Source organism: Momordica charantia (assembly GCF_013281855.1).
Source record: "Momordica charantia cultivar OHB3-1 chromosome 2 unlocalized genomic scaffold, Mcharantia_2.0 BLBB01000002.1, whole genome shotgun sequence".
In the NCBI taxonomy this organism is placed as follows: Eukaryota; Viridiplantae; Streptophyta; class Magnoliopsida; order Cucurbitales; family Cucurbitaceae; genus Momordica; species Momordica charantia.
Genome location: NW_028275160.1, coordinates 11570247 through 11595259, shown reverse-complemented (window position 1 = coordinate 11595259; position 25013 = coordinate 11570247). Strand labels below are relative to the sequence as shown.

The window sequence follows — 25013 nt, the reverse complement described above, 5'->3', positions numbered from 1 at the left end:
CTAGACAAGTGGCAAACAAAATTTTGAACTTTTGTCATTACTATTGACAAAATGTAGTTTAAAATTAATATTGAAAATTTCTATTTAAATTACATCTTTTAAATTTTAATTACATTATTTCGGAACTTCCGGTTAGTTTTATAAAAATTAGGCTAGGTAGCACTACTGAATTTTTCAGATTCTATGATCCAAATGTTATAAATTCTGAAACAACTTTTTTATATTTGGAGTGTTTTCAGATTTTGAAGTCAAAACTTTAAAATGGAGAGTTATATTAAAAAAGATAAAAACTTTGATAGATACACCATCTCATGTTATAAACTCTTTTAATTTTTTGTTAAAATTAAAACATGTAAAATAGAATATATTATAAATTATATAATATTGTAAAATATTAATTCTAACAAAATTTATAACATTTATGCTAATAAATTAATCAATAATATTTTAGATAATGACTTACCAATATATTACAAAAACACCTCGAATTTGTTTGTTTTAGTTTGAGATTCAATTTTCAAATATGCTACCAAACACATATTTGAAAACAATGAATACAACTCAGTTTTCATTTAATTCTTTTCAGATCACTAACCAAACACACCCTAAAATTATTCTTGCCTCCCCTCAACCTTGACTCGCTTTTGACGCTTATTCGCATGTCTAGTGGGTGTCATTAATTCTCTCGTTCAATGTATTCTTTAATGCCAAATATTTGTGTTGTTGCATTGGTTTAATTGTACGTTCCATAGTCTGAAAATACATCATGTTAGAGGTCTTGTTTCTTGGAGTTTAAGAATTAGAGGTCTCAAGTTTGAACTTTCGAGTGAGCTTAATATCCTTTCTATCTTTTTGAGTCAGGTAAATAAAGTTCTAACAACATATGTAACAATTTTATTCTTTTTGTCATATATTTGTAAGAGAGAAAGAGAGATAAAAGGAACCAAAACAAGCCAATTAATTTGAATGGTTGACTTTGTGTTAAAGACCATTGATCCTAGTGCAGCAACGAATTATGTGGAGGAGGATTCATCATGCAAATGCGGTGCCTTCTCTAGTTGAAGTATTTTCTATTAATATAGCTAAATTTGATAACTTCTTTCATGACTACTTGTTATGTGAAAAAAAAAAGAAAAAATACAGGACCACTGTTGTGTGTTGTTCACCCATAATTTCGCTCTTTCATTCACAACAAACTCATAGTAAATCAAAATACATCCCACTTGCCCGCTGCGGGATTCAATTGTGTGGGACGACTTTATGACTTCATTGTATAAGTGGTGATAATTATGGCTTGTAATGTAAATCATGTGTGCGCAAAAATTATCTGATGATTCCAAACTCATTTTCGAGGACGACTATTAGCAACAACGAATATTCAAGTCATTAGTCAAATTCTTCCCAACTTTATCAGTATTGTCAATGTAGAATTTGAGTACTCAATACTTCAATTACTTTGTCATAGGTATTAGCGGATTACAACCTAGACATATGGTTTTTCTGTTAGTGGAAGGCCTCAATTCTAAAAACTTATCAAATGAGAGGGGATTCCTCCTTTTGATAGAGGACTTAAATATTCTTAAGACCCACAGCTAACAAACTAAACTAACTAACAAGCTTTAAATAACAACCCAACTAACTAAACGTCATATTAGACTACATCAGATTCTTGCCCACTAAGATAAAATTGTCAGGTGCCTCATAGGTGTAAATGTCGACGACATTGAATATGGTGTTGATGTTCATGTCAAGCGGAAGTAGCAAGGACTTCAAATGGGCCAAGTTTCTTTTCATTCAGCTTGTTGCATGTGCCTGTAGTAACTCGTCCCTTACGAAGGTAGATCATAACCAAGTCCCCAGGTTGGTATTCCTTGTACTGTCACTTGCTGTCTGTTCTGTCTTTATACTTTCCTTTGGTTGCCTCAATGTGGTCCTGAACTTCCTTGTGGAGTTGAATGATCCATTTTGTCATTTGAGTTGCCTCCATGCTAAAATCAAGAGAAGAAGGAAGGTTAGTAATGTCGACAATTAATCGTGGAAGTTTGGTATAGACAATTTCAAATGGTGACTTACCTGTCGACCGATTTTGCGTAAGGTTGAATGTAAACTCCGCTTGAGCTAAGGTTAAGTCTCATTATTTAGGACTAGCGTTGCACAAACACCTAATAAGATTTCCTAATGTCCTGTTGGTGACCTCAATTTGACCATCGATTTAAGGATGACTTGTTGTGCTATATTTAAGGGTTGTGTCAATTTTTTTCCATAATGTTCTCCAAAAATGGCTTAGGAATTTAACATCCGCGGACCACTTCTCGAAAGAACAAGTTCGCCACATAGACGGCGTCAGAGGTCGTTTTACCGACAAGGAAGTGGGTCATCTTACTAAATCGATCGACTACCACTAGGACAAAATCAAATCCTCGCTGAGTTTTAGGTAAGTCAAGGATGAAATCCATGAATAAGTTCCCACATGGTTGTAAGAGCAGGCAAAGGGGTATATAAATCGATATTATGTGACGTGCCTTTGTTAGTTCGGCATGTAAAATAATGAGACACAAAACTAAACACATCCCTCCGAAGTTGCGGCAAGTAGCAATGCAAGGATACTAATTCTAACGTTTTGTCCCGGCCAAAATGGCCTCCAAGGCGGCATGGAGGTCGTGGAGGAGAGTTTCACGGAGGGAGGTATGGGCAATGTACAGGTCGTCCCTTGAATAGATAACCATCTACCAAATGGAATTCGCCTATGTTGCAATTGTCATTGTTGCCATATTTATCTAGATGACTGGTGTACATTGTAGGTAGATCTGCAAAAGCTATAATCTCTCCATGAAGTAATGTTAATAGGTTCCCTACGGCTGAGGGCATCTGCCACCTTGTTAGCCACTCTTGCCTTATGTTTAAATCATAAAATCAAAACGTTGTAGGAAGGATAACCATCTAGCATGATTGTCTTTTGGGAAAGAATTTTAGAGAGAAATGATTAATGAAGATAATAAATTCCTTGCTAAGTAGGTAATGTCCCCATTGTTTAAGAGCACAGACAAGAGCATATAATTCTTATTCCTAAGTACTCCAATTTTGCCTAGAAAGGTAAGTTTTTCGCTGAAAAATTCAATAGGGTGATTGTTTTAGGCTAAAATTGCACCCATTCCAATTCCAGAAGCGGTAACCTCAAAACGTTGTGTGAAGTTTGATAGGTTTAGGATCAGGCTGTTGCTTAGTTTGGATCGGAGGCTAAAACTTATGGTTTGATCTTCACCCAAAAAAATTTACCCTTTTTCAAGCAATCTGTCAATGGTGCTTAAATTTTTAATGAACTTCCTATAAAAAGAGGTCAAACCTAAGAAACCTTGTATATCTCTAGTTATTTAGGTTGGGGTCAATCGGTAATAGCTTTAACAACCAAGCCAATGATAGCAGACTCATATTGGATCATCATTTGCTAGAAAGATGGAATAATTGTCCCTTATATTTGCTTGTGTTGTTACCATGGTGTGTAGTCAATAGGAGTAGAACTACGTTCTTTCCCATTCATGAGAACTCATAAGTATTGTCACGTCCTTTGTGGCTTGTATATCATATCATTTGCCATGGACGTCCCAATAAGATATGGCAGACATCCATATCAAGGACATCGCAAATAATCTAATCTTTATAACTGTTCTTAATAGACAAATGGATAGTGGATATAGCTGAAACTTAGCTTCATCATTTTTCTTTATCCAACTCACTTTGTAGGGTGTTGGATGAGGGAAAGTTTTAAGGTTCAGTGTAGTAACAAGCTTGTTGAAAACAATATTCTCCGTGCTTCCATCGTTAATTATGATTACACAAATTTTCCCATTGATTGTACAACGAGTCCAGAATAAAGAATGTCATTGCGGAAAAAATTTGGTTTTAGGTGTAAGGAGTCTTTCAAGAATACAAGATACTTGTTCACCTTCATCCGATTCCAAATATTCAATGTCCGCATCTATGCCCATATCATTCTCAAGGCCGATATCATCTATTTCATCCACAAGATTAATAGTTTTTCATTGTGGGCATTCATTAGACAAGTGACCAACCTGTCATTTACCTAGAGTTTTGGGTTGTATAAGCATTGGTCATCCATTTTGTTGTGTGTGTTTGTTGGTTTGGTTTCTTCCACAGCTTTGCCTTTCGAAGTAGAAGCAATATTGATCTGTCCATCCCAAACAACTCTTCTTTGGTATTGAAACTTGAATTTATTGGACTGTTGTTCTTTCACAGTTAGTAGCTATTGCCTCATTAAAATAACCAATGAGCTTCAATTGTAAGTGTTCTTTTATGTCTGATCGTAAACCACTTACATACCACGCTACTTGATATTGTTCAATCTCACTAAGATTCATTCTTGCTCCAAGCTGATGAAATTCGATACATTCAGCTATTGAGTGTGATCCTTGCTTGCAACTTTGATATTGGTTTTAGAGAATTTGTTCATAATTTATAGGTAGGAATCTTTCTCACATCAACTTCTTCAATTTTTCCCAAGTTCAAATAGGAATTTTGCCAAACGTCGTTGGTTAGTTTCGAGTTGTTCCCACCAAGCCAGTGTACCTCGCACCTCCTTTTAACTTGAAAGCTACGTACTAACTTGACTTTTTGTTGTCGGGTGTGTTCATGTAATTGAAGAAATTTTCCACATTGTTGACCCATTCAAGAAATTTTCCAAATTGTCTGGTGTGTTCATTTTATACTCATTATTTTCTTGATACCATTGATTATGATCCTAGGATACTTGCGGTCATCATTCCAATCACACACTTCTTCTTCATCAATTGATGAGTCCGCATGAATTTTATTTCAACACTGCACAGAGAAATTTTTATGTTGAAGCTGCAGATCACACGGTTCTTGTGCCCTTCTTAAACCAATAATGAGTCTAATGATTCTGTTGATCTTGGTTTATCCTGATTCCTCGCTCCCTTTGATCACCTTCTTGCTCAAACCTTGGAGGATTTGCTTGCAGATTCATGGTGTCCAGCAACCCACCACATCCTGTAATAATTTAAGTATCTCCACCACATTCCTTTGGACAATTTCTACGGCGCTTTCGACCATCATAAGTCAAGTGGTTGTGGATCGCAGAGAGAGGACGAGATTTGGTTCCGCCTCTGTGATGGTGAGCTAATAGTCTCCCATGTTGGAGGCATTCTTCTTCCCCGCCAAACACGAAGCTCTGATACCAATTGACTTAACCGAGGAATTCTATTAGATTCTAAAACTTACAAAATAAGGAGCTTCCTCCCTTTTATAGGCTAGACTCTTAAAACAGAGGGCAAACTTTAAATTTCAACTCGCAGCATATTAGACTACATCACCATGTATCATCGATCATTTTTCCCCTCTAGCTCTACTTAAACCACCATATTGTGTTGCTGGATTTGTTTCATTTTTACAAGATATTGTGTGAACTTTTATGTACGTCTCTTCTCAATTATATATCTATGGAATTTGTACATAATCTTCTCCATTTAGAGGAGATAATTAGTTATCTATAAATACAAGGGAGTTATTTAATTATAGGCATGCACCGTATCATTCAAACTATGTGCTAAGAACCTATTTTCCTAATTTGAAATGTGTGCCTTGATATGTATTTGGCTTATTTCATGAGATGTATTTGGCACAATTTCACGCCACTTGCCCATTGCAGGATTCAATTGTATTGCTGGACGACTCTATGACTACATTGTATAAGTGGTGATAATTATGGCTTGTAATGTAAATCATTCGTTTACACAAATTATCTGCTAATTCCAAACTCATTTCCGAGGGCGACTATTAGCAACAACAAATGTTCAAGTCACTAGTTAAATTCTTCCTAGTATTGTCAATGAGTAAAATTTGAGTTCTCATACTTTACTCACTTTGTCCATGTGTATTAGCTGATTACAATTAGTGGCCCGCCGCGACCCGGCCTAAGGCCGCAATTCTAAGAGGCAGCATATTTTTCATATAATATATAATATATATACTGTAATATTATTATCTATTTATTTTAATTTTTAATTACAAACGTAATTTAGAGTAGAACATAATATATATATTTTTATAATATTAAAAATACAAACTAATATTTATATTTCTCTTGAAAATGAAAAAAAAATTAAAACCCTTAAAACTAACAGTGTTAGCTTACTTTATCAACAGATCAAGCAATTTCTCCACTTAAAAATATATTTGAACAATTTCAAATATATTAAAATATTTTAACTTCTTTTTTATATGAAAATTTTAAAGTAATTAGATAATAACAATCTTTAGAAAATATTGTTGTCTTAAAAATACATAATTACATGATTCATTTTTAGTTTTAGTTTTTTTTAGTTAAAAGTGTCCAGAGAAATCTTGTAAAATGGAATTATTGTCTTATTAAGATATTATATTATATAAAGTAGGCAAATGTTTTTTCAAATGCATATATTGAATTCAACAAAATAAAAGTTTTGTATGAATATTAATTTATAAAATTAAATATTTAAAATTTTTATGTCATATCTACTTTTTTGTATTTTTCATGCATTCTATAATTTACAAATAATAAAATAATATTTTTATCTATGCTTTAGAAAATTTAAAAATAGGAATAAAAAACTTGATTTTATTGTTTTCCAAAATTTTTACACAATTTTGGAAACATTTCTAAAAATGAGGAACAAAAAATTAAAATAGTTAACCAAATACTTATATTTCTCAAAAATTAGAAATAAAAAACATTACCAAAGAGACTTTAATATTGTTCCAATTGTTAATGATAGTGTTAGAAATTTAATGGTAGTCAAGGGGTAGTCAATGGTGTATTTTTAATTTTTTTAATTTTTTGCAGTACAATTTACTGATTTAAGTTGACAAATCATAAGTCAAAATATGTTGTTGACATTGTTATAGAAATATTTTTGAAGCAACCTTAATTCTCATTGCTTAGGTTTGATATAAGTTCAAATTTAGGGAAGTTAATAGTAGATGGTAAAACTAATTGCCGTATTTGTAAATTTGTCAAAACAAAAATCATCAACGATGCACTACTTTTCTATCATTATCATCGATATAATTTTTATATTACCAGCATATCATTTTTATATCATTAATAAATTTTCATGAGTTATTTTTTAACGATTGATAATATATGAATTCTTACATTTGCACGATATTGAGACAAATTTGCAATTATTTAAGCTAAATTTGCTATTATCACCCAACTCCTCGGAGCTTAAAATCTCCATCTCCAATTCCACGAGAAAAGAGGCATAGAACTTAGCCAATAGTATTGAGACTCTTCACTGACCAAAATCTAGGATTCTATTTGTAGAACTCAAAAGGATGACAGGAAAATATGAAACTATGAAACTATAGTGCTTTTTGAATACTCTAGAATTCAACAGTTGTGCTAGTACTTGTCGCTTCAAAGCAAAAAACAAAGTCTAGACTTTCTTAAGTCACGCAAATGAATTTAATTCTTCATGAAGCATATGATAGAATATATATAGATTGATATATAATTTGCAACACAAGACATGGACCCCTCCTTAAAAGGTATTGGTGAAAGAAATAAGTAGCTAATTTACAGAATTACTGAATAAAGAACTCTGTTCATTTCAAAGCTACTACCTTCATGAATATCAAATAGATCATCCAAGATGGCAACGGGATGGGGCAAGGTAATTACATAAGATGTCAAATCATTCAGGCACTCCCAAAAAGTTGAAGGGTGTTGGATGCTTGATGAAGAAATTAAACTAAACACCAACTCCAAGTCTAGTTTTGTGAATATAATAATGCGATGCAAGAACAAGAGTCCAGTTTTCCGCATGGAATTTTCGCACGGTTGAAATAACATCATACTACTCTGAAATATCACTATTTGATACATATTCTCATACATCTAAGAATCACAAAATAAAACATAAAAATGTAACTAATTCATGGATAGGAAATGCACACGAGCAAGTAGATACTCTTTTCCAGCTATCCAAACGCCAGTTTGTGACCACTGCACATCTTCCCAGTCTAGATTATCCTCAAGTACCTAAAAAAGAAAGAAAGATAAATGTATGCTAGGCTTACAGCATACTACTACTGTACTACAATCTGGTGGCTCACAGCAAATAAGAAGCCAAAGTTAGGAGATTCTCAAAACCAACATGAACTTAACTCAACGAGATTGTAGTTCACAGCAAATAAGAAGCCAAAGTTAGGAGATTCTCAAAACCAACATGAACTTAACTCAACGATGATTTATACCTATCTCTTACCAAGAGGTTATGAGTTCGAATCCTCCAACCCCATTTGTTATACTCAAAAAGAAAAAGTTGAAGATTCTCAAAGCCACGATGTCCTATTTATCTTGCCAATCTCTTCTATGTTATGATCTTAACACATTAACCAACTTTGATCATCCACGTTCTCGGAAAGGGTCAACATGCTTGTGGGTAACAATATAAAATCAGGGACATAGCAACTTAATATTACCTCCTATGATTCAAAGAGGTGTGATATGGCCGCTAACTGAAACTTGAAATTAAACTCATGGCAACTACTGCAATCAGATTCTAACACGGACCAGAGAGCTCACTATAGAGCAATCTTGGAAGTAAAAAATCATTGTAAATGCAAGAGGCTTCTGATTAAAAAAAAAGAGCACATATACTGAACTTTCAAAGGTTAAGACAAAACTCGAGAGAAGTACCTCCATGTGTTCGGAAGGCAGTGGAATACCAATAGAACGCATAACCTTCTGGGGCAGTGGCTTCTTACAGCGAGACCACCGAAACACATCAATCAAAGTATTATCATTATCAGTTCTATCACCATTTGGGCAGTGCACAAAGTGATTCTGAGATTTCTCGGCTTCGGCTTCATGGCCCTGAGATGCTGCAATGGTTTTCACCATTTTCTCTCCAGAAAAGCTGAGTTCATACCTTCACACAGTAGTTCAGATAGATTATGATTTGCATATGATTAAAGGATGTGGTAATTCAGTCAAATGAGGTTTCCAAATTTTTGTCTTCATGTGCGCATCAGGACATGTACCCAGAATGCAAATTGCAATGTGTATATATTGAAATAAAACTAGTACTATAATTCAAATAACCCAGTTGTATGGGTCCCGATTATCCGGTAATATGGCCCTCCATGATAGCCTTACAAATGAGTTATTTTGTAAGAACTGAATTTCATTGATAAGTGAAATATACAAAAGGAAGATTTCCCCTTTTAATTGCAGTCCCATCATAAACTATGGTGTGGAAGAAACCGTAGGATATTCGAAAACAAGCAAAGGGTTTGGTTGGATTGTCGGGATCTAGCCAAGTTTAAAACTTCTAAGGGGTGCTCATTCTCGCCTTTATTTAAGGATTACACAATCTCCACAATTTATTCCTCTTGGGAGGCCCCTTTAGCGCCCTAATTGATGTTTTATTTTATTTTACCGCATTTACTCATTTCATTCCTTGGGGAATTTGTACCTTTGAACTTCTATTTATTTTCATATATGTTAATGAAAAGTTTGTTTCTGGTTTAAAAAAAAATAAAAACAATGAATAACTGTAGCAACAAGATATTAATTTGAAGTTTGTTTATGAGATGTAAAGGTAAACATCATGGCTGGGACTTGACATACCTGCACGAATGGGTTTCTAGATACAAAACTTCTCCCTTCTTCAACCGTGCAGATGTATAAAGGGGCTTTTTTAAGCCTTTGTCAGCAACAATACTTATACTGTATTTGATCCTGGAGATATTTGTAAATGGAACATTAAAGATGAACATTCTGCAATTTTATATGGTAAATCCATGAACACCATGAGATATCATACTATGCAAGATTCATGGCTTTGTCATGGCTATGTTATGTAGTGTACAGGAAACATAAGATATCATACGATGCAAGATTCATGGCTATGTTATGTAGTGTACAAGAAACATAAGAAATAACATCATAACAGTGCCAGTAACTGCCACAATTCGTGAAAGCAAGGCACTAGTATAAATAATCTTTTTTCCTCCATGATAAACATAGGTATTTGAACGATCAACCACTTATATGCAACACAACTAATCTCCTATAACATTTGCCTAATCCTGTAACATTTGGAAAACATATAAGTGCTTAAAACTTGCCCCTTTGACCACTAACTCATGGTGGTTGGTGCACTTTAACAAATTATTGAAATAATGTTGTAAAAGAGCTTAGATATATCAAATATCACCAATTTCCTAAAAAGCCTAGTGATAGAAGAAACAAAATTTAAACCCCAAATGTCATTGTGATGATAGGTTCTAACTCTTGTAGAGGCCTACTAGAATATTAGTCTATGAGCCAATACTAATTTCGTAGAGTCAAGTGGTTGGGTTTTAAAATTAGTTGAGATACATGTAGACTAATCTGAACCACTAAGTATTAGGTATATGTAAATAGTAAATACCTATTCTAAAGTCATGTAGTTGTCTTGAGATACATGTAGACCAGCTCAAACACTGACTATGAATTCACTCACACAGAGATAGATGGATCGATACGTTAAATACATAAATACAGATGTATACACATATATGTATGATAACTTGCTCTTGCATCAAGTACTAATGAGAGGAAGCTAAAAGCTAAAATAAACAAATATACTTGAAACAAGGACTATCGAAAAGACTATTTAAAAGGTACTCTAGAAGAAACAAAGGAAAAAAATTCCAAACCTCCTAATTAAACAATAGACCATTGACAACCATCTCAATAACGTATGCCTAATACTTAGTCTTCTAGAAGACCCAGTTCATCATAAAAAGGGAATGGATAGTAACTCATTACTCACCTAAACAGAGAAATCATAGCATCTAGGAAATGACCTATTGTTGTTTTCAAATTGAGGACCAAGGCCTCCTTTTTTAACCCATAGAAGGTAGACTGACAAAGTTCGCGAGTAGTTTTTTTTAATATCAATATATTCTCAATTCTTATCACCCAAAAAAAAGGATGAAATGCTTTAATGGCATTATGGCTCACTTAGGTTTCTTAATATATATAAAAGACCAAGGCTACTAAACAGTGGAGAATATTGTTTTAAATGGCTAAGGCAGTATCAAGACTTTTCTTTTGAAGCGGTATGTGGCGTGAGCCCCAAGAAAATATGACTGTCCATTGTCATTTATCTTAAATAAAGATTCTAAACTTCGTTCTTAACATTATTGTCATTGCCTATAGAATTTTGACTTATCATTGTTTAAATTTTTGTCTTCAATGCTATTTAAACCTTGGGCGGTGAAGGCAGTAACAAGGCAAATTACCACAATCATGTATTATCATTACATTCACAAAATTTCTATATTTTTGAAGAATCACGCAAATTAATATTATTCTTCCCATCATTACACCATGTGTAAAGACCCAACAATAGTGTTCTCATGGAGGTGCAAGCCTCTTCCGTAAGAGGCGTAAGCCCCTTATGATCCAACAGAAGCATAAGTCTCTAGGCTAAGTTTAAGCCTACCAAGCCAGAAAAGTCGTTTAAAATGTTAATAATAATTGGATACAATTTAGGAGTTCTGAAGATTCATTGATCACAGCTCAACTGTCAGGGAGAAGGAAATATCACATATATGGCCATGGAATGTAAATGCATTCCAACAAACTACAAATATAATGTATTATGTTTGATCTTGCGATGATAATTTAAAAAAAAATGATGGGTAAACACAATGAGAAATGCATGAAAGCTGAGATAAACAGACCGCAAATACAAGTATATTATTACAAAAGAAACAAAAAAATCAAAACATGATTTTCCAGATCATTTTGCACATGTGTAAGAAGTTAGCATTCTGGCAGAGACCTGCAGATGCAGATTAAAAGAGAAGATTGAAGTATACCATGGTTCATTGCAGAGGTTGTACTGAATCGTAACTTCTCTTACAAACCTTTGTTGACGCAATGCATTCTGAAAAATATAGCATAACATGTAAATCATTATTATTTTATTTAAAACAAACCATAATGAAATGAAAAATCACAGCAATGATAGATATTTATGTTATTCCTTTGAAATGCCTAATAATATATTCAATCTTGAAATTTTATTATGCTACGAGGATGGTGAGACTGAAATATGAGTTACATAGTATGAAATAGACAGTAAGCAGGGCGTTTTATAAAACTACAATTTAGAGAACAGATAAAGAGCAGGACAGCCATCTCTGTCACCATTTACTTGCAGCCAAAAATTCTTGCTTTCAGTTCTAATAATCAAATCAAGCAGTTGTATCACTTTTTCTTTTCCTCTTTTCTTATAAGAAACAATTCATTGATGGTATGCAGTTGCATCACATTCAAATCCTTGGAGAACCTTTTTATTATATCATCAGTCAAATATCAACAGCCATTTCCTTTCTTATATGTGTAAAAGGAAGCAATCTTACAGCACGATCAAGAAAATTGTTTTCTTATTGTATATCTGAAGATAGAAAGATATACTGCTAGAACCTCAAAATTCAACTTAGAAATAAAAAAGGTTAAATATTATTTCGAAGTATTACAGAAGCTGCAGCCCTTGTAGTCATTGTTCGCTCAACGGCCACAGGAGCAAGTGTGGGCTCAACTGCAGATGTATGGGTAAGACACGGCTCAAGGTCAATGGCTCCACCTCCTTTCTGAGGATAAAAAAAGTTGAAAGAAGCATTCACAAAACAAAGATCAGTATGGTGCAACTGGCTCTAAAATCAATTAAAAATCACCCAAAATAAAAATCCCAGAGACTAAAGTAATACGGAATAAAAAACTTATTACATTACAACATCTAGAGTAAACTTCTTTCTTTTCTTTTTTTTTTTTTTTTTTTTGGAACAAGATATGAATGATAGATGAAAAAGAACCAAATTGTCCAAAGATACAAACTCCGTTAGGAGCAAAAATAGTAAACAAAAAAATGCAAAACACAAAAAGTAAGGATATCAAAGACAATAAGGCCACTAATGGGGAGTTACAAATGCCACCCAATTCATACAAAGCATACTAGGAGAGTAATTGGAGAAGAGATTGGAGAAAACACACGAGTGAGAAGCTTTGAATTTGGCTATGGCAAAACATTCTAAAGTAAACTTCTTATTCCATTCTAATTTTTATTTCACAAGAAGCCAACTAATGAACTAAGATGAAGTGTTACCAAGGCAAGAACGCAGGTGGTTCCATCAATAGATGGAGCAAAAAGGCTAGCAAAGACAAATCAATGAGATCCATAAGGTGAAAATTCTTTAATTACTCGATAAAATTGCTTGCTCAGTTGATCTTTTAACATGCTCCTCGTACAATTTTTAAAGGACACGAACTTTTCATTGATATTACGAACTGGTGCAAGCAAAATTTCAAAGGTCCAGTGGTGTTGATTTCCATTATTGAGTTTCCTGTTTAGCTTCCACAAAGGGTTGATTTGTTGGCCATTTTCCAAGCTCCTTAGTGTCCCTGGTGACGTCTTCTCTCCTTTCTTGGTTGTATTTTTGTTTAGTCAGATACCTTTAAGGTTTTTGTGTGGTCCTCGCTATGTTTATTGGTTGGGTTTTGAGTGTTTTGTAATTTTTGGTTTTTGGTTGGGCTGTTTTTTTTTATATGAAACAAAACTTTCATTCAGAAAAATGAAAAAGATACAAAATACACCAAAAGGCCTAAAAGGGGCATACAAAAAGACAGCCCAGCAGGAGGAAGCCCCCTAAAGAAAAGGACTCCAATCCAAAAGAATAAGGCCAAGCGAATAATTACAAAAGAGATGAGAAATCGAGCCCCATAACGAAGTATAAAACCTAACAATGTCCCAAACATAGTCCACAGACTTATTCACCCCCCTAAACGCTCTATGATTCTTCTCCAGCCAAATACCCCATAACATAGCTAGAAAGCAAGTCTGCCACAAAAAACGACCCTGGCATGGACCTCCTCCATCATAGCCCTACAATCCCTGGCATGGACCTAGGAAATCCCGAAGCACAAAAAGAAACGATGCCAAAGTTCCTGAGCAAACTGACAAGTCCACAGTATATGATCAAGGTCCTCCGACGCACTCTTACAGAGAACACACCACTGCGGACCCAAGCAAAAACTCGACATCCTCTGAATACGATCCAAGGTATTAACTTTCCCAAGAAGGACCTGCCACCCGAAGAACTTGATCTTCTTAGAAACTTTAATCTTCCACGGAGAGGTGACTTCTATGTTATTTTTCATTTTATCAATGAAAAAAAATTCATTTCCTTTGTCAAAAATTTATTTCCAAAGCTACAAATATCTAGCCATATCTTTTCCCCCAGAAGAAATGTATTTTTTTTCTTAGGGAAAAGAAAAGAAACAAGCACTTCCATTGAAAGATTGAAAAGTATTGAAGAACCAAGGAGCTACATAAAAGCTTTCCAATATGTTTGTAAGTCAATAAAGGAGTAATTTCAAAAAGATTTTGACATAATAGCCCACAAAGACATAAAATAAACAATGTTGTCCCATATATGGTTGGGCCTTTCAAAGTTGGATGAGACGCAATTGGTTCTTTCCATCCGAATGTTGTGCCTGCAAGAAGCCAAGTTCCTGCATTTGGCGAGGGAAAGGCTGTCTGCAAAAGATCTGGTGCAAGGCTCTGAAATCTGAAATATATTGGTTTTTGCAAGGACAAACAAGGTGTCCTTAGGTGGCTATGGCTATGGGGTTGGTAAAATGAGAGAGGTCCTTGTGGCATTTTGTGATCATGTCCCAAGTATGGGCTCGACATGGATGGCTGGTCACCTGGTCCATTTGGAGTTGTATCTCATATTCCTTGTGTAATGATGATCATGGATTGAGATGCTTGTGAGCTCGATGGGAGAGCCTCTTTTTTTTTCCCCCTTTTTTTTGGGTAAGAAACCTGAGATTAGAATTAATAAAAAAAAAAAAGAACGAAACAACCTGAGGGCAGGGGAAGCGATAACCCCCAAGAGAACTAACACATAAAGACCTTCCAAGATTAAAGGATCATGGTAGGAGAGTAATTATAAAAGAATCAATTGTATCTGTGGCTCCACCAGAGCCAAGAAGCAATAAAGTGTACATTATTCAAAAAAATAAATAAATCAGTAGATTTATCATCAAAAGATCTGTGATTCCTCTCCCGCCAAAAACCCCACAGCAAAGCCCTAGTCGCATATCTCCACAATATTCAAGCTTTATTTTTAAGCTTGAGGTGCTTCTACAACTCAATCATCCGTCTGCCTCAGCAAACATGCAGACAAGCCAAACTCCTTTTGAAGGAGAGCCCAACACCTCAAAGCAAAAGGGCAATGAAGAAATAAATGATCTAAGGTTTCACCTGGCATAAATTGCATACTCAAGGAAAAAGCACCAACCTTCCTCCTTTGAACATAAATAGTCCTTTTCCCATCTTTGAACTTTGTCACTAATATCCTCTATCATAGAACCAAAAAAATCCTTCTCCTTTGATCACCCCCAAGTGGCAGGTCAACATTGTGAAGAAGTCCACAATCAAAGTGGGTACTTGTTCTTGATGGTTAGGTTACCTTGTTAATAGGTCAAGAACCATGGTCCTAATAGCATTGTCTTAAGAAGCACAGGCATGGGCATGGGACAAGGATACGACATGACATGGACATGGCAACACATTAATTTCTACACATGTTGGGGCCGATTTTCGGCAGGTCAACATTGTGAAGAAGTCCACAATCAAAGTGGGTACTTGTTCTTGATGGTTAGGTTACCTTGTTAATAGGTCAAGAACCATGGTCCTAATAGCATTGTCTTAAGAAGCACAGGCATGGGCATGGGACAAGGATACGACATGACATGGACATGGCAACACATTAATTTATACACATGTTGGGGCCGATTTTCTTCTTTTAAAAATATTCATGTGTGTGTGGTATGTGTGTATATACATATCTACATACATACATATATATATATATACACACGCATTTCTAATACCTGAGAAAGTGATTTCTGTGTACCTATATATCTATCTAAATACATTAAATCTTAAGATAATATTCGAGTTTTAGAAGCTGTTTCCAAAAGTTTAAAAGCTTCACTACCTTCACAATGCAGCATCTTTCGACACAATAACTACAGCCAATAGCAGCTCCCCAAGCTCGAGATCGAACATTATTTCGTAGAGTAGAAATGTAACCTAACACAAAATTAAATAGAACATTATAAAAAGATATGAACAAATAGAAAGAACTAATATTTTTAACAAAATAAATAAGGAATGAGTAAGCTACTAAAGTTCTGATGTTGTTTTAAAATATAATATTGGTATTTAAAATTTTAAAAGAGAAAGCATTTATTTTTTAAAATGTGAGTATTTATTAAAGTATTGACAAATGATTAAATTTGTCACAGCTCATCAATTTAAGCTTTTGGGCTCACCGGTGATTTAACACAGTATTAGGGTAGAAGTCCTGTGTTCGAACGCCTATAATGTCATTTATTCTTCAATTAATATTGACAAACTTCGTTGAATCTTGTGCAAATTTCTAAGCCCACAAGTGAAGGGAGTGTTAAAGTATTGGTAAATGATTAAATTTATAGTAATCGATCAGCTTAAACTTTTAGTGTGAAAGGTGGTTTAATATTACTTCACTGATAGTCTGAAATAGTACAAAACAAGGAAAAGTTATACATAAGCCAGGTAAGATTACCAAAAAACTCACCCGTATGACCAAAAGTTGATTAAGACTAAGAATTGAAAGAACAACAGAATTTACGCTATGTGAGTGCAGAAAATAAAATAGAATCCCAAAAATCATTAAAAAAAAAAAGAGAGAGACAGAGAGAGAAAGAGAAACTTATATATGCTTTTATATGAGTTAACAATTATCTGACGAGTGAAGTTTATTTATCTCTTTGATTTGCCACTTTCTGTAATTACAGATAATTTCTTGTTATTTTCTTGGAGACCTGCATCTCAATTTGGCTTGTACTTTATATGGTGTATTTGTACATCTACTCCTCTTGGCCGTTTTATCAGCATAGAAAGGGTATTTGAGGGACTTAATTTATGATAGCAACCAGGTTTTTTCCTTTTTCCATTTTTTGATTTATGTTCTATGCCAATAGATAGAAGGTACAAATGCACTTGATGCATGGAGATATGCATCCATAACCAAAATTATCAATAGTAACAGAAACATCAATTATTCTGACCAACCAAGCCATAATCAAAAAGACTTTTTTAATAGGGAAGGCCACATGCCAGCTGAAGGAGCAGAATATGAAGGTCCAAAATCTGTTTGCAAGGGGGCAATCAAAAAAACTCCCACCTTGTGGCTCGGCCTCTCCAAGATGCACCAACTCAAGTAAATTCACAAATGACGGATGCCTACCTTGTTTCAAGGAAAGATAAAATTATGGATACCTCCTGTGTTGATGCTCTTAAGACTGAGTTCCCATAGGAAAAGCTTTACCCTTTTTAGGGTACCTACCAGGTCATATGCTTCTGCATATGACTGGCATGAAGAAGCACCCTTGTTTACCAAAGTTGTCTAGAGAGACCTAGTGGAGAAAGATCCTAACACACCCGGAAGACACATCCAACCATAAGGTGATCCAAGGAAAGTAGATTGGCCAGGGAGGCCCACTCTTGATTTAGGATTGTTCGCTGGCAAAATTCCAAGTCATGTTAAGCAAAGGTTTGCATAAGAGGTAATGATAACTGATGGAGTAATCATCAGAAGTTGGACCTGATTGTGTTCATGAATCATGATGGACAAGCATGAAATGATATACAACTGGGCAATAACGAAAATACTGTCATAGAGTAAATGAAGGATGTACAACAAGATAGGGGGGGGGGGGGGGGGGGGGGGGGGGCTGCTGTAGGCCCAACAAATCTGAACAAGAAATAAAGGATAAAAACAAAACTCTTTGTTTACAGAGACCCAAAGAGAGGTGTTGAACTTAGCCGTAGACCAAATCCCCCTCCCCTAGGGCATCTCTACCCTAACCCTTTTTTTGTCTCTCTTGAGCCAAATGTTCCAGAACACAGCGAAAAAGATAGTCCTCCAAAAAACGCCTCCCTTCTTTCTAAATGGAGGATGCCACAACACCTCCAAAACCATCAAGCAACAAGAAATGGGCCGAGGAAACAGTGAAGGTCTCCATAGCAAAGTTACATCTCCAAAGCACATGACCCCCTCTTTTTGAACTTTTATATCTTTTACGTGAAAGTGCATAAAGGTGGTTGGCACTTGTGGCCTTGGGTCATCTCTAGAGAAAAAAGGCTAGTCTTCAAACCCGGTTTGCTTCTCAAATTTTGATCAACTTGGTTAACTGGTCTTAGTTTTGTCTTTTTCTCACCATCCCCACTTATTTGCAAAGTAAAAAAATGAACCAGGAACGTCCAAAAAAGGCAATGTTTGTTCAGCGCAGTCAAGTCCATTCTATGAAACTTGTGGTTAAAAAGACATAAAAGAACTTCTAATGATAATTGCAAAAAATCAGGATGAAGATTCTGATTTGGCAAGATTTACTTGTTTAAATTAGTATTCCTTTCTTCTTCTTGCAAATATTCCCCATTTCTAATTAATTCTAATTGGAGTGGTTTTCTATAAGCTCTTGGGGGCACCAGGAGTTAAAGATTACTTTTGGAATATGCTTGCAACTCTTCATTGATAGTTGAAACAGTGAAAGTGTTTGTTTCTAAAAAGATATAGAGCTACTATAACAAAATAGATTGTGGTTAAACCCCATCATAAAATAACCATCTACTAAACAAAATACAGATCGACAGGCTTACAATCTTGTGGAGGTAATACTCTGATTGTTGCACGCAACTCCTGGATTGCAGGTGGAGGAGGAGAAGCTGTTGGTCGACAGTAGCCTGTATGCATGAGAACTAGAAAACAGAATAGAACATCAACCTGCATTATTTCTCATGGATTTACATCTATTCAATGAAGTAGAAAACAGTGCGACATTGTTCCACACACCAGCGACAAGATCTGAATCATACGTGTACACATCCGTTCCCCACAGTTGTCCACCCCTGACCTGCACACATAGTTTAAAAGCCTTAATTGTTATATTTTCCATTTTAAAATATAAAAAAAAGATCTCTAGTGGTAGGTTTTTTTTAAAAAAAAAAAACAAGAAACAAACTTTTCATAGATAATATGAAAAGGAAGAAAATTGTTCAAGGATAAATACTCCTAAAGGGAGCGAAAAAAAAAAAAAAGATAAAAAACACCCAACGAAGAACAAACATGTAGAAGATACAAGTGAATAGAACAAATGGCCAAACCCACAAACTACAGCAGAAGCAACACCACTAAACCTAATGCCAAAGTAAAACCAAAGTCTGAATGAGCAGAGGCTTGAGTAAAAAACTTCTTCAGGGCTTGCAAATTAAAAACAGCCGCTTGCTAAAGAGAAGGCAAAACAATCACCAAACGAACCATCAAACATTTGAGGAGCTGGATAGAAGAGAAAGATCTTCAATACTGTCTAAAAAGTCAACAACATTTTCTGAAAAAGAGGAAGAACAAGAAGAAGAAAAATCTCCAAAGTTGTTCCTGCTTCTAGATTAGAATCGATGCTCTAATGGTAGTTAAAACACCAGCAAAGAAGAAAAAACATAAAAAAAAAAAAAAAAAACCTTGAGTTACAGTACAGGATAAAATTTTGCAACATAACTATAACATCAGCAAGGGAGCGATATTCTTCATCCACCGTCTACAGCAATTGGGAAGCTTTTCTTTCTCTTTAGGCTCTGTATTTTACTTTCTACTTTTTATCTCTTTTTCACTCCTTTTGGGGTCTGTATCTTTGAGCATTGTATGGTTTTTTCCATTAATCAATGAAAAATCTCGTTTCTTGTTTAAAAAAAACATCAGCAAGGGAGCGATGTTTCATCTTTATACTTTGTTTTACTGTCTTCTCTTATTTTTTGCTTCTTTTATTTTTGCTCACTCCTTTTGGAGTTTGTATCTTTGAACAATTTTGTTCCTTTTCATTTATCAATGAAAAATTTGTATCTTGTTAAAAAATAAAAAAAAAATAAAAAAAACATCAGCAAGGGAGAAACAAAAGGAAAAAAAAAAATTTGAATTCCAAGTTTATTAAATATATAAATTATAAGCAAAAGGGAAAAAAATCTTTTTCTCCTACAGTCCTACTAATATTATCGAACTATCATGTTGGAGGCTAGAAAACTATGAGTATCTTTTACCTTCGCGTCAACAACCATGACTCTTATGTGACAAAGAAAGAGGTCTATAATTTGTTTCGCAAACTTGGTTGGCAAAGAATAGGAGGACAGTTTGGGGTGTAGAGGGTTCTCGAGATGATGCACACTGGGGGGGGGGGGGCGTGGTGTAACTTTTGTTATCGAAAAACAAAGAGGATGGTATAAAGAGAAACTGTAGTTACTATAGCTGATTAAAAACAGATAGGTAAATCTCGTATCTGCTTTTGTGATAAAATTGTGAAGAAAATGTGCTTTTACCTGCCTATTTGTAGCAGAAACATGTTCAGCTGGTATTCGAATTTCTAGAGTGGGGATATTCTGCGAGCTTTCACCAGTTTTGTCTATCTGCGCTGATTCATATTCCTTCCACAACTTTATTAGTTCTTGCATGCACTCACCAACTTTATAAACCACGGATGAGACTTCAGGTTTTCCTGAAAAAGGTTATGCATTTAATACAGGCAAAAAGATTTAGTAGATGGCGTGCTTTCCTTTTCCCTTTTTTTTTTTTGGCTTTTCTCAAAGTTTAGCTTTTCAATATCAAGCATTGGCGTTAGAATATACAGATGATAAAACAAAGACAAGATGGGTTTCCAGCATGAAATTACAGAAATTAAGGCATTATTTTAACACTAAGAGACACGGGTCTCCAACCAACTTTCTTTCTTCTTCTTTTTTTTTAAATAAATGTAACTTTAAAATATATATATATATATATATATATATATATATATATTTGAACTCTAGAAAACAATGATGCGCATGCCACATCCTAAGGGCAATTGGTGTCACAATCGCAATTCTTAACCAAAAACCCAACAGACAATAATTCCACCACAGTTACAAGAGATCTTTCCATTTTAGTCTCACTTGGGATTAAGCAACACTTCTTTTATAATAAGAAAAAAAGCTTTCGTCGAGAAAAATGAAAGGATTATAAGGACATACAAAAAGAACAACCCACAAAAGGAGTCCAACTAGAATGAGGAGGGACTCTAATCCAAAAGAATACACCTAACTAATAATTAGAAAAAAACCTTAGAAACATAAATTCACACTACCTCAATTTCTATACACACCTCCACGCTATCCTCCAAATTGATTGTATTCCTCACACCTTCAGTATTACATCCACATTGATCTCCTATACATCCAAACACTCTGTCCTCCCACATATTTAACGATAATTCATTAACCTTATGCATACACCATAACTTGGACTACTCTGCCTCGCCCATGTTCCTTCAAATTCCATCTTTCAAATTATTGTACAGAAGACAATTAAGGATTTTTAAGAATTCGTTGCAATATGCCTTTCTCTGTGAAAGAATGATTGCTTTAGTTTCTGGGTTCATCTAAATGAAAGCTGAAGTATTATAGTTGAATACATAAAAGCAGTTTTGAGGGAGTGTTGGCTAAAGAGGAAGAGAAGAATTTTCCAGGTAAGCCTTTGAGAAAATATTTCTTCTGTTGCTACTCTTTGGAGCCCCTGCTCAAAACAATTTTTTTAACTACTCTCCCTTCTATGTTAACTCTAGAACTTTTCTCCCTTTTACATATTCCAACCATAAATGTAGTTTGTTTCTCATCAAAAAGTTTCCTCTCTCAAATAACACGCCCTTTTCCTTCCATGTGTTATTGTTCCCTAAATAGAACTTCTAAAACTGCTCTAAATTGACGACACAAGAGCAATAAGTCCAAGTTAAAAGATACTTTCATGTTAAACAGATCATAAAGAATGATAAACCACTGGTTTGCAGAGCTTATGGGAGAGAGTGCAAAATAGAATAATATATCTTGCAATAGCACTCCAGCAGAAGGTAGCATGCTAGTAGCTGTCACAATTGAGAAGAATCTTACACCAAGGAGAACAGAATAATAAGACAGCATACCTTGTAATCTGCAAGATAGAGAAGGAACATCGTTATGTAACTCAAACGCCTTCAACTAAAGATGAAATACCCTTATGCATGAAGTTATGAGCAGCAAAAAAGTGTCAAAAGCATTCTCCTTAGTCAAGATAGTAGTACCATGAAGACCGTAGGTTTCAATTGGCAAATAAACATTTTATTTAGTCATTTATTTGTTTATTTATTTATGATGTATCAGAGTAAGCATCGTGCAGCGGGTTAAAATAAGATGGAATTAAGATGTATGGTGTAAATAATAATAACTTAGGTAGTGAAGGAAAAATGAAATTGTATAAAAATTGTATGATGTACCCTTCATTATCTTGAGCACGGGGCCTAAAGCGAGGTTCTCGATTCACTACTTGAGGGCTTCCCCTTGAACGTTGCATCCTCCTCCGCTGTTGAACACCATAATTATAAACCTCTCTCTCCCTGTCTAAAGTCCCTTCAACATCTGCACATCCCTCATCTGACTCTTTTTCATGACACCTACTACGCTTTTCTGGTCGATCTCCCTCAATGTCTGCATCCCTCTCTTTCTTCCTCTCTCTACCCTCTCTATCGGCATTTTTCCAGCTATCATAATCTTTTTGCTTTTTTTGATCTGAAATTGGATTATCCTGCTCCACCATTCTCACAGATACTTCACCTGACTCCTTCTCAAGGTGTGAAGTCTCCTTATCCATCCCATTCCATGATTCTCTCTTCGCATGGTCTTTTTCCCTTTCACGAGGTCTTTCCTTGTCTTTCGAGGTATCTTTCCGGTCCCTCTCCCACCTGTCTGTATCTCTTTCTTCCTTTGACAAGTCTTTCGGCTCAATATTGCTATTTGTTGCTTGAGTACTGCTCCTATGATCATTTCTTTCCTTTTCTTTATCACCCCAATCCCGCTGCTTTGTGTCTTTCCTTTTCCTGTCCTTCTCTTTAAATTTATCTTCACCTTTTGAATCTATTTTGTTCTCTCCAACAGCCTCCCTTGTTTCAACATACTCTTTCTCGTCAGTAGTCAGGGCTTCTTTTGCAGCCTCAGCTGCACTCTGGGAATTGGTGCGTGAAACATGCCAGGGTTCCATGCTTCCAACTGAAGTTTCAGGATATCTCTTTCCTCTATGGTATTCTTTTGATTCTTTCCAGTTCAAATGACTGGATGCTGATCCATAAATCTCTTTTTCTGACTTCAATTCACCCTTGTAATCGTTATAACTATCTCTGTCATATTTCATTTCCTTAATATCGTCCAATCTACTCTCGTATCTCGTTTCCTTCTCCAACTTCACAGCTTGAGAATCCCTCCTCTCGTCACCAAACAGCTCTCGAGCCTCCACTCTCGAATCCCGATTCTCAAACCTGAGGTCTCCGCCGTCCTTGGAGTCCCGCAGCTCCGGCCGGCTTTCTGAAGCAGCAGAATGATCTACATGAGGATCATTAGAGGACGATGGCATTCGAAACATTGAGTGCAGCGGGGATCTTCTATCTCCATCGCGGGATTCCGTGCGGGGAATCTTTGACATTGGAGTGTCCTGACCCATCTCAAAGGAGGGACGATACTGCATTGGAAGTGATGAAGGAAGCTTCCGATAGGGACTCGAATCATCGTGGGGATATTTGGAAGATGAAGAGTGACCACCATCATCATGGGACCTCTTCGGAGCACCACTCATATCAAACAGTCAGTGGGTACCCACAGTTCAGCCGATAGATATCAAAACAAAGAAATAAAAATGTTCCTAAAATTCAACCCAGTTGTCCAAAGTAACCTGTTCGAAAGAATAGAGATCACAGCATTCAAAACCCAGACAAAATTCATCGAGGGCATTATCGCAAACAGATTGCAAGCAGAACAAATTGGAAAAAAAAAACAATCAATTCATTCACCTCGCGTTCCAATTGATGCACACCACAAACTCCCAGTGGCAGGAGGATGGAAAATGAAACCCCTAATGACGAAGCGAGAAGAAGAAGAAGAAGAAGTTTCTTACCTCGCCGAACATGGAGTAGCGCATTAGCTTCGCATCTCCGGCTCCGCGGGTGTGTCACTGTCGGCAAATACGAAGGAATATGCAAAGGAATAGTTGAGAGAGAATTCGAGAAATACGGGGGACAAAAATTTCAGTGAATTTCAGTGAAACGGCGACACAGCGGCTCAAGATGTGGGCGTCAGGATTTTTCCACCGCGGTGCCAATGCCAATTTCTTTTTAGTAAATCTCCGATCTTAAGCGCTGGCCAAGCCCATGTTGATCGTTCATTTAGTTATCAAAATAAAAAGAATCCAAATGAAAATCAATCAAAATATATGAAAATGATTATTAAGATATTTTGTTATTTTCTAACATTGTTTATTAAAATTCTTTTGAAATTCTATTGATTAGAAATATGTGCTATGAGAATAGGAATCTAGAATATAGAGCATTTTTAGTTCTAACTAATTGTAAAATATGTTAATTAAAAATTGTGTTAATATCTTTTAAATTTATTTTATTGCTATTTGATTGGTAGTAAATATTTTTGGAGAATAGTACAATTTTGGTCCTTAAGACCTTAACTTTGGTCGAAATATTTTAAAATCATTTATTTTTAGTCCTAGAATTTATTGAATAGGTTTTCTTGACAAATGTTGTCGTTAAGTATCTCATTAATCATTGGGAAGATGGTTGCGCTAACTTGACACATAAAAGTTGTAATATACTCGTGGTTAAGATTTTTTCCTTCCCTGTTTTTTTGTTTACATAAATAGAATGTTTATGAATTATGCTCATTTGATAATCATTTATTTTTTGTTTTCTATTTTTGTAAATTAAACTTATAAATATTGTTTTCACTTATGTATTTCTTTTATTTTTCTATATACTTTTGAAAAACATATACAAA

The 25013-nt window shown here is 35.1% G+C and overlaps 1 protein-coding gene across 1 annotated transcript; it reads right to left on the bottom strand.

Annotated features, from left to right (window-relative positions):
• Positions 1-7767: 7767 nt before the first annotated feature.
• LOC111024931 (zinc finger CCCH domain protein) lies at positions 7768-24373 on the bottom strand. Its single transcript, XM_088120691.1, has 12 exons — positions 24124-24373; positions 22457-23901; positions 22097-22134; positions 20493-20668; positions 18979-19039; positions 18786-18884; positions 16081-16175; positions 12556-12669; positions 11893-11960; positions 9650-9760; positions 8717-8948; positions 7768-8056 (listed from the first exon to the last, which is right to left on the bottom strand). The coding sequence occupies exons 2-12, from the start codon at positions 23803-23805 to the stop codon at positions 7946-7948; spliced, it is 2454 nt and encodes an 817-aa protein (XP_087976817.1). The 5' UTR covers positions 23806-23901; positions 24124-24373; the 3' UTR covers positions 7768-7945.
• Positions 24374-25013: the final 640 nt, after the last annotated feature.

Excerpts from the sequence above, each read along its gene's own strand:
- LOC111024931 (XM_088120691.1), bottom strand. The coding sequence starts at position 23,805 with ATGAGTGGTGCTCCGAAGAGGTCCCATGATGATGGTGGTCACTCTTCA. Across the intron at positions 11,961-12,555 it reads CTACAAGGGCTGCAGCTTCT|AATGCATTGCGTCAACAAAG; the intron begins GTAATACTTCGA and ends TATATTTTTCAG. Across the intron at positions 9,761-11,892 it reads AACCTCTGCAATGAACCATG|GATCAAATACAGTATAAGTA; the intron begins GTATACTTCAAT and ends AAATATCTCCAG.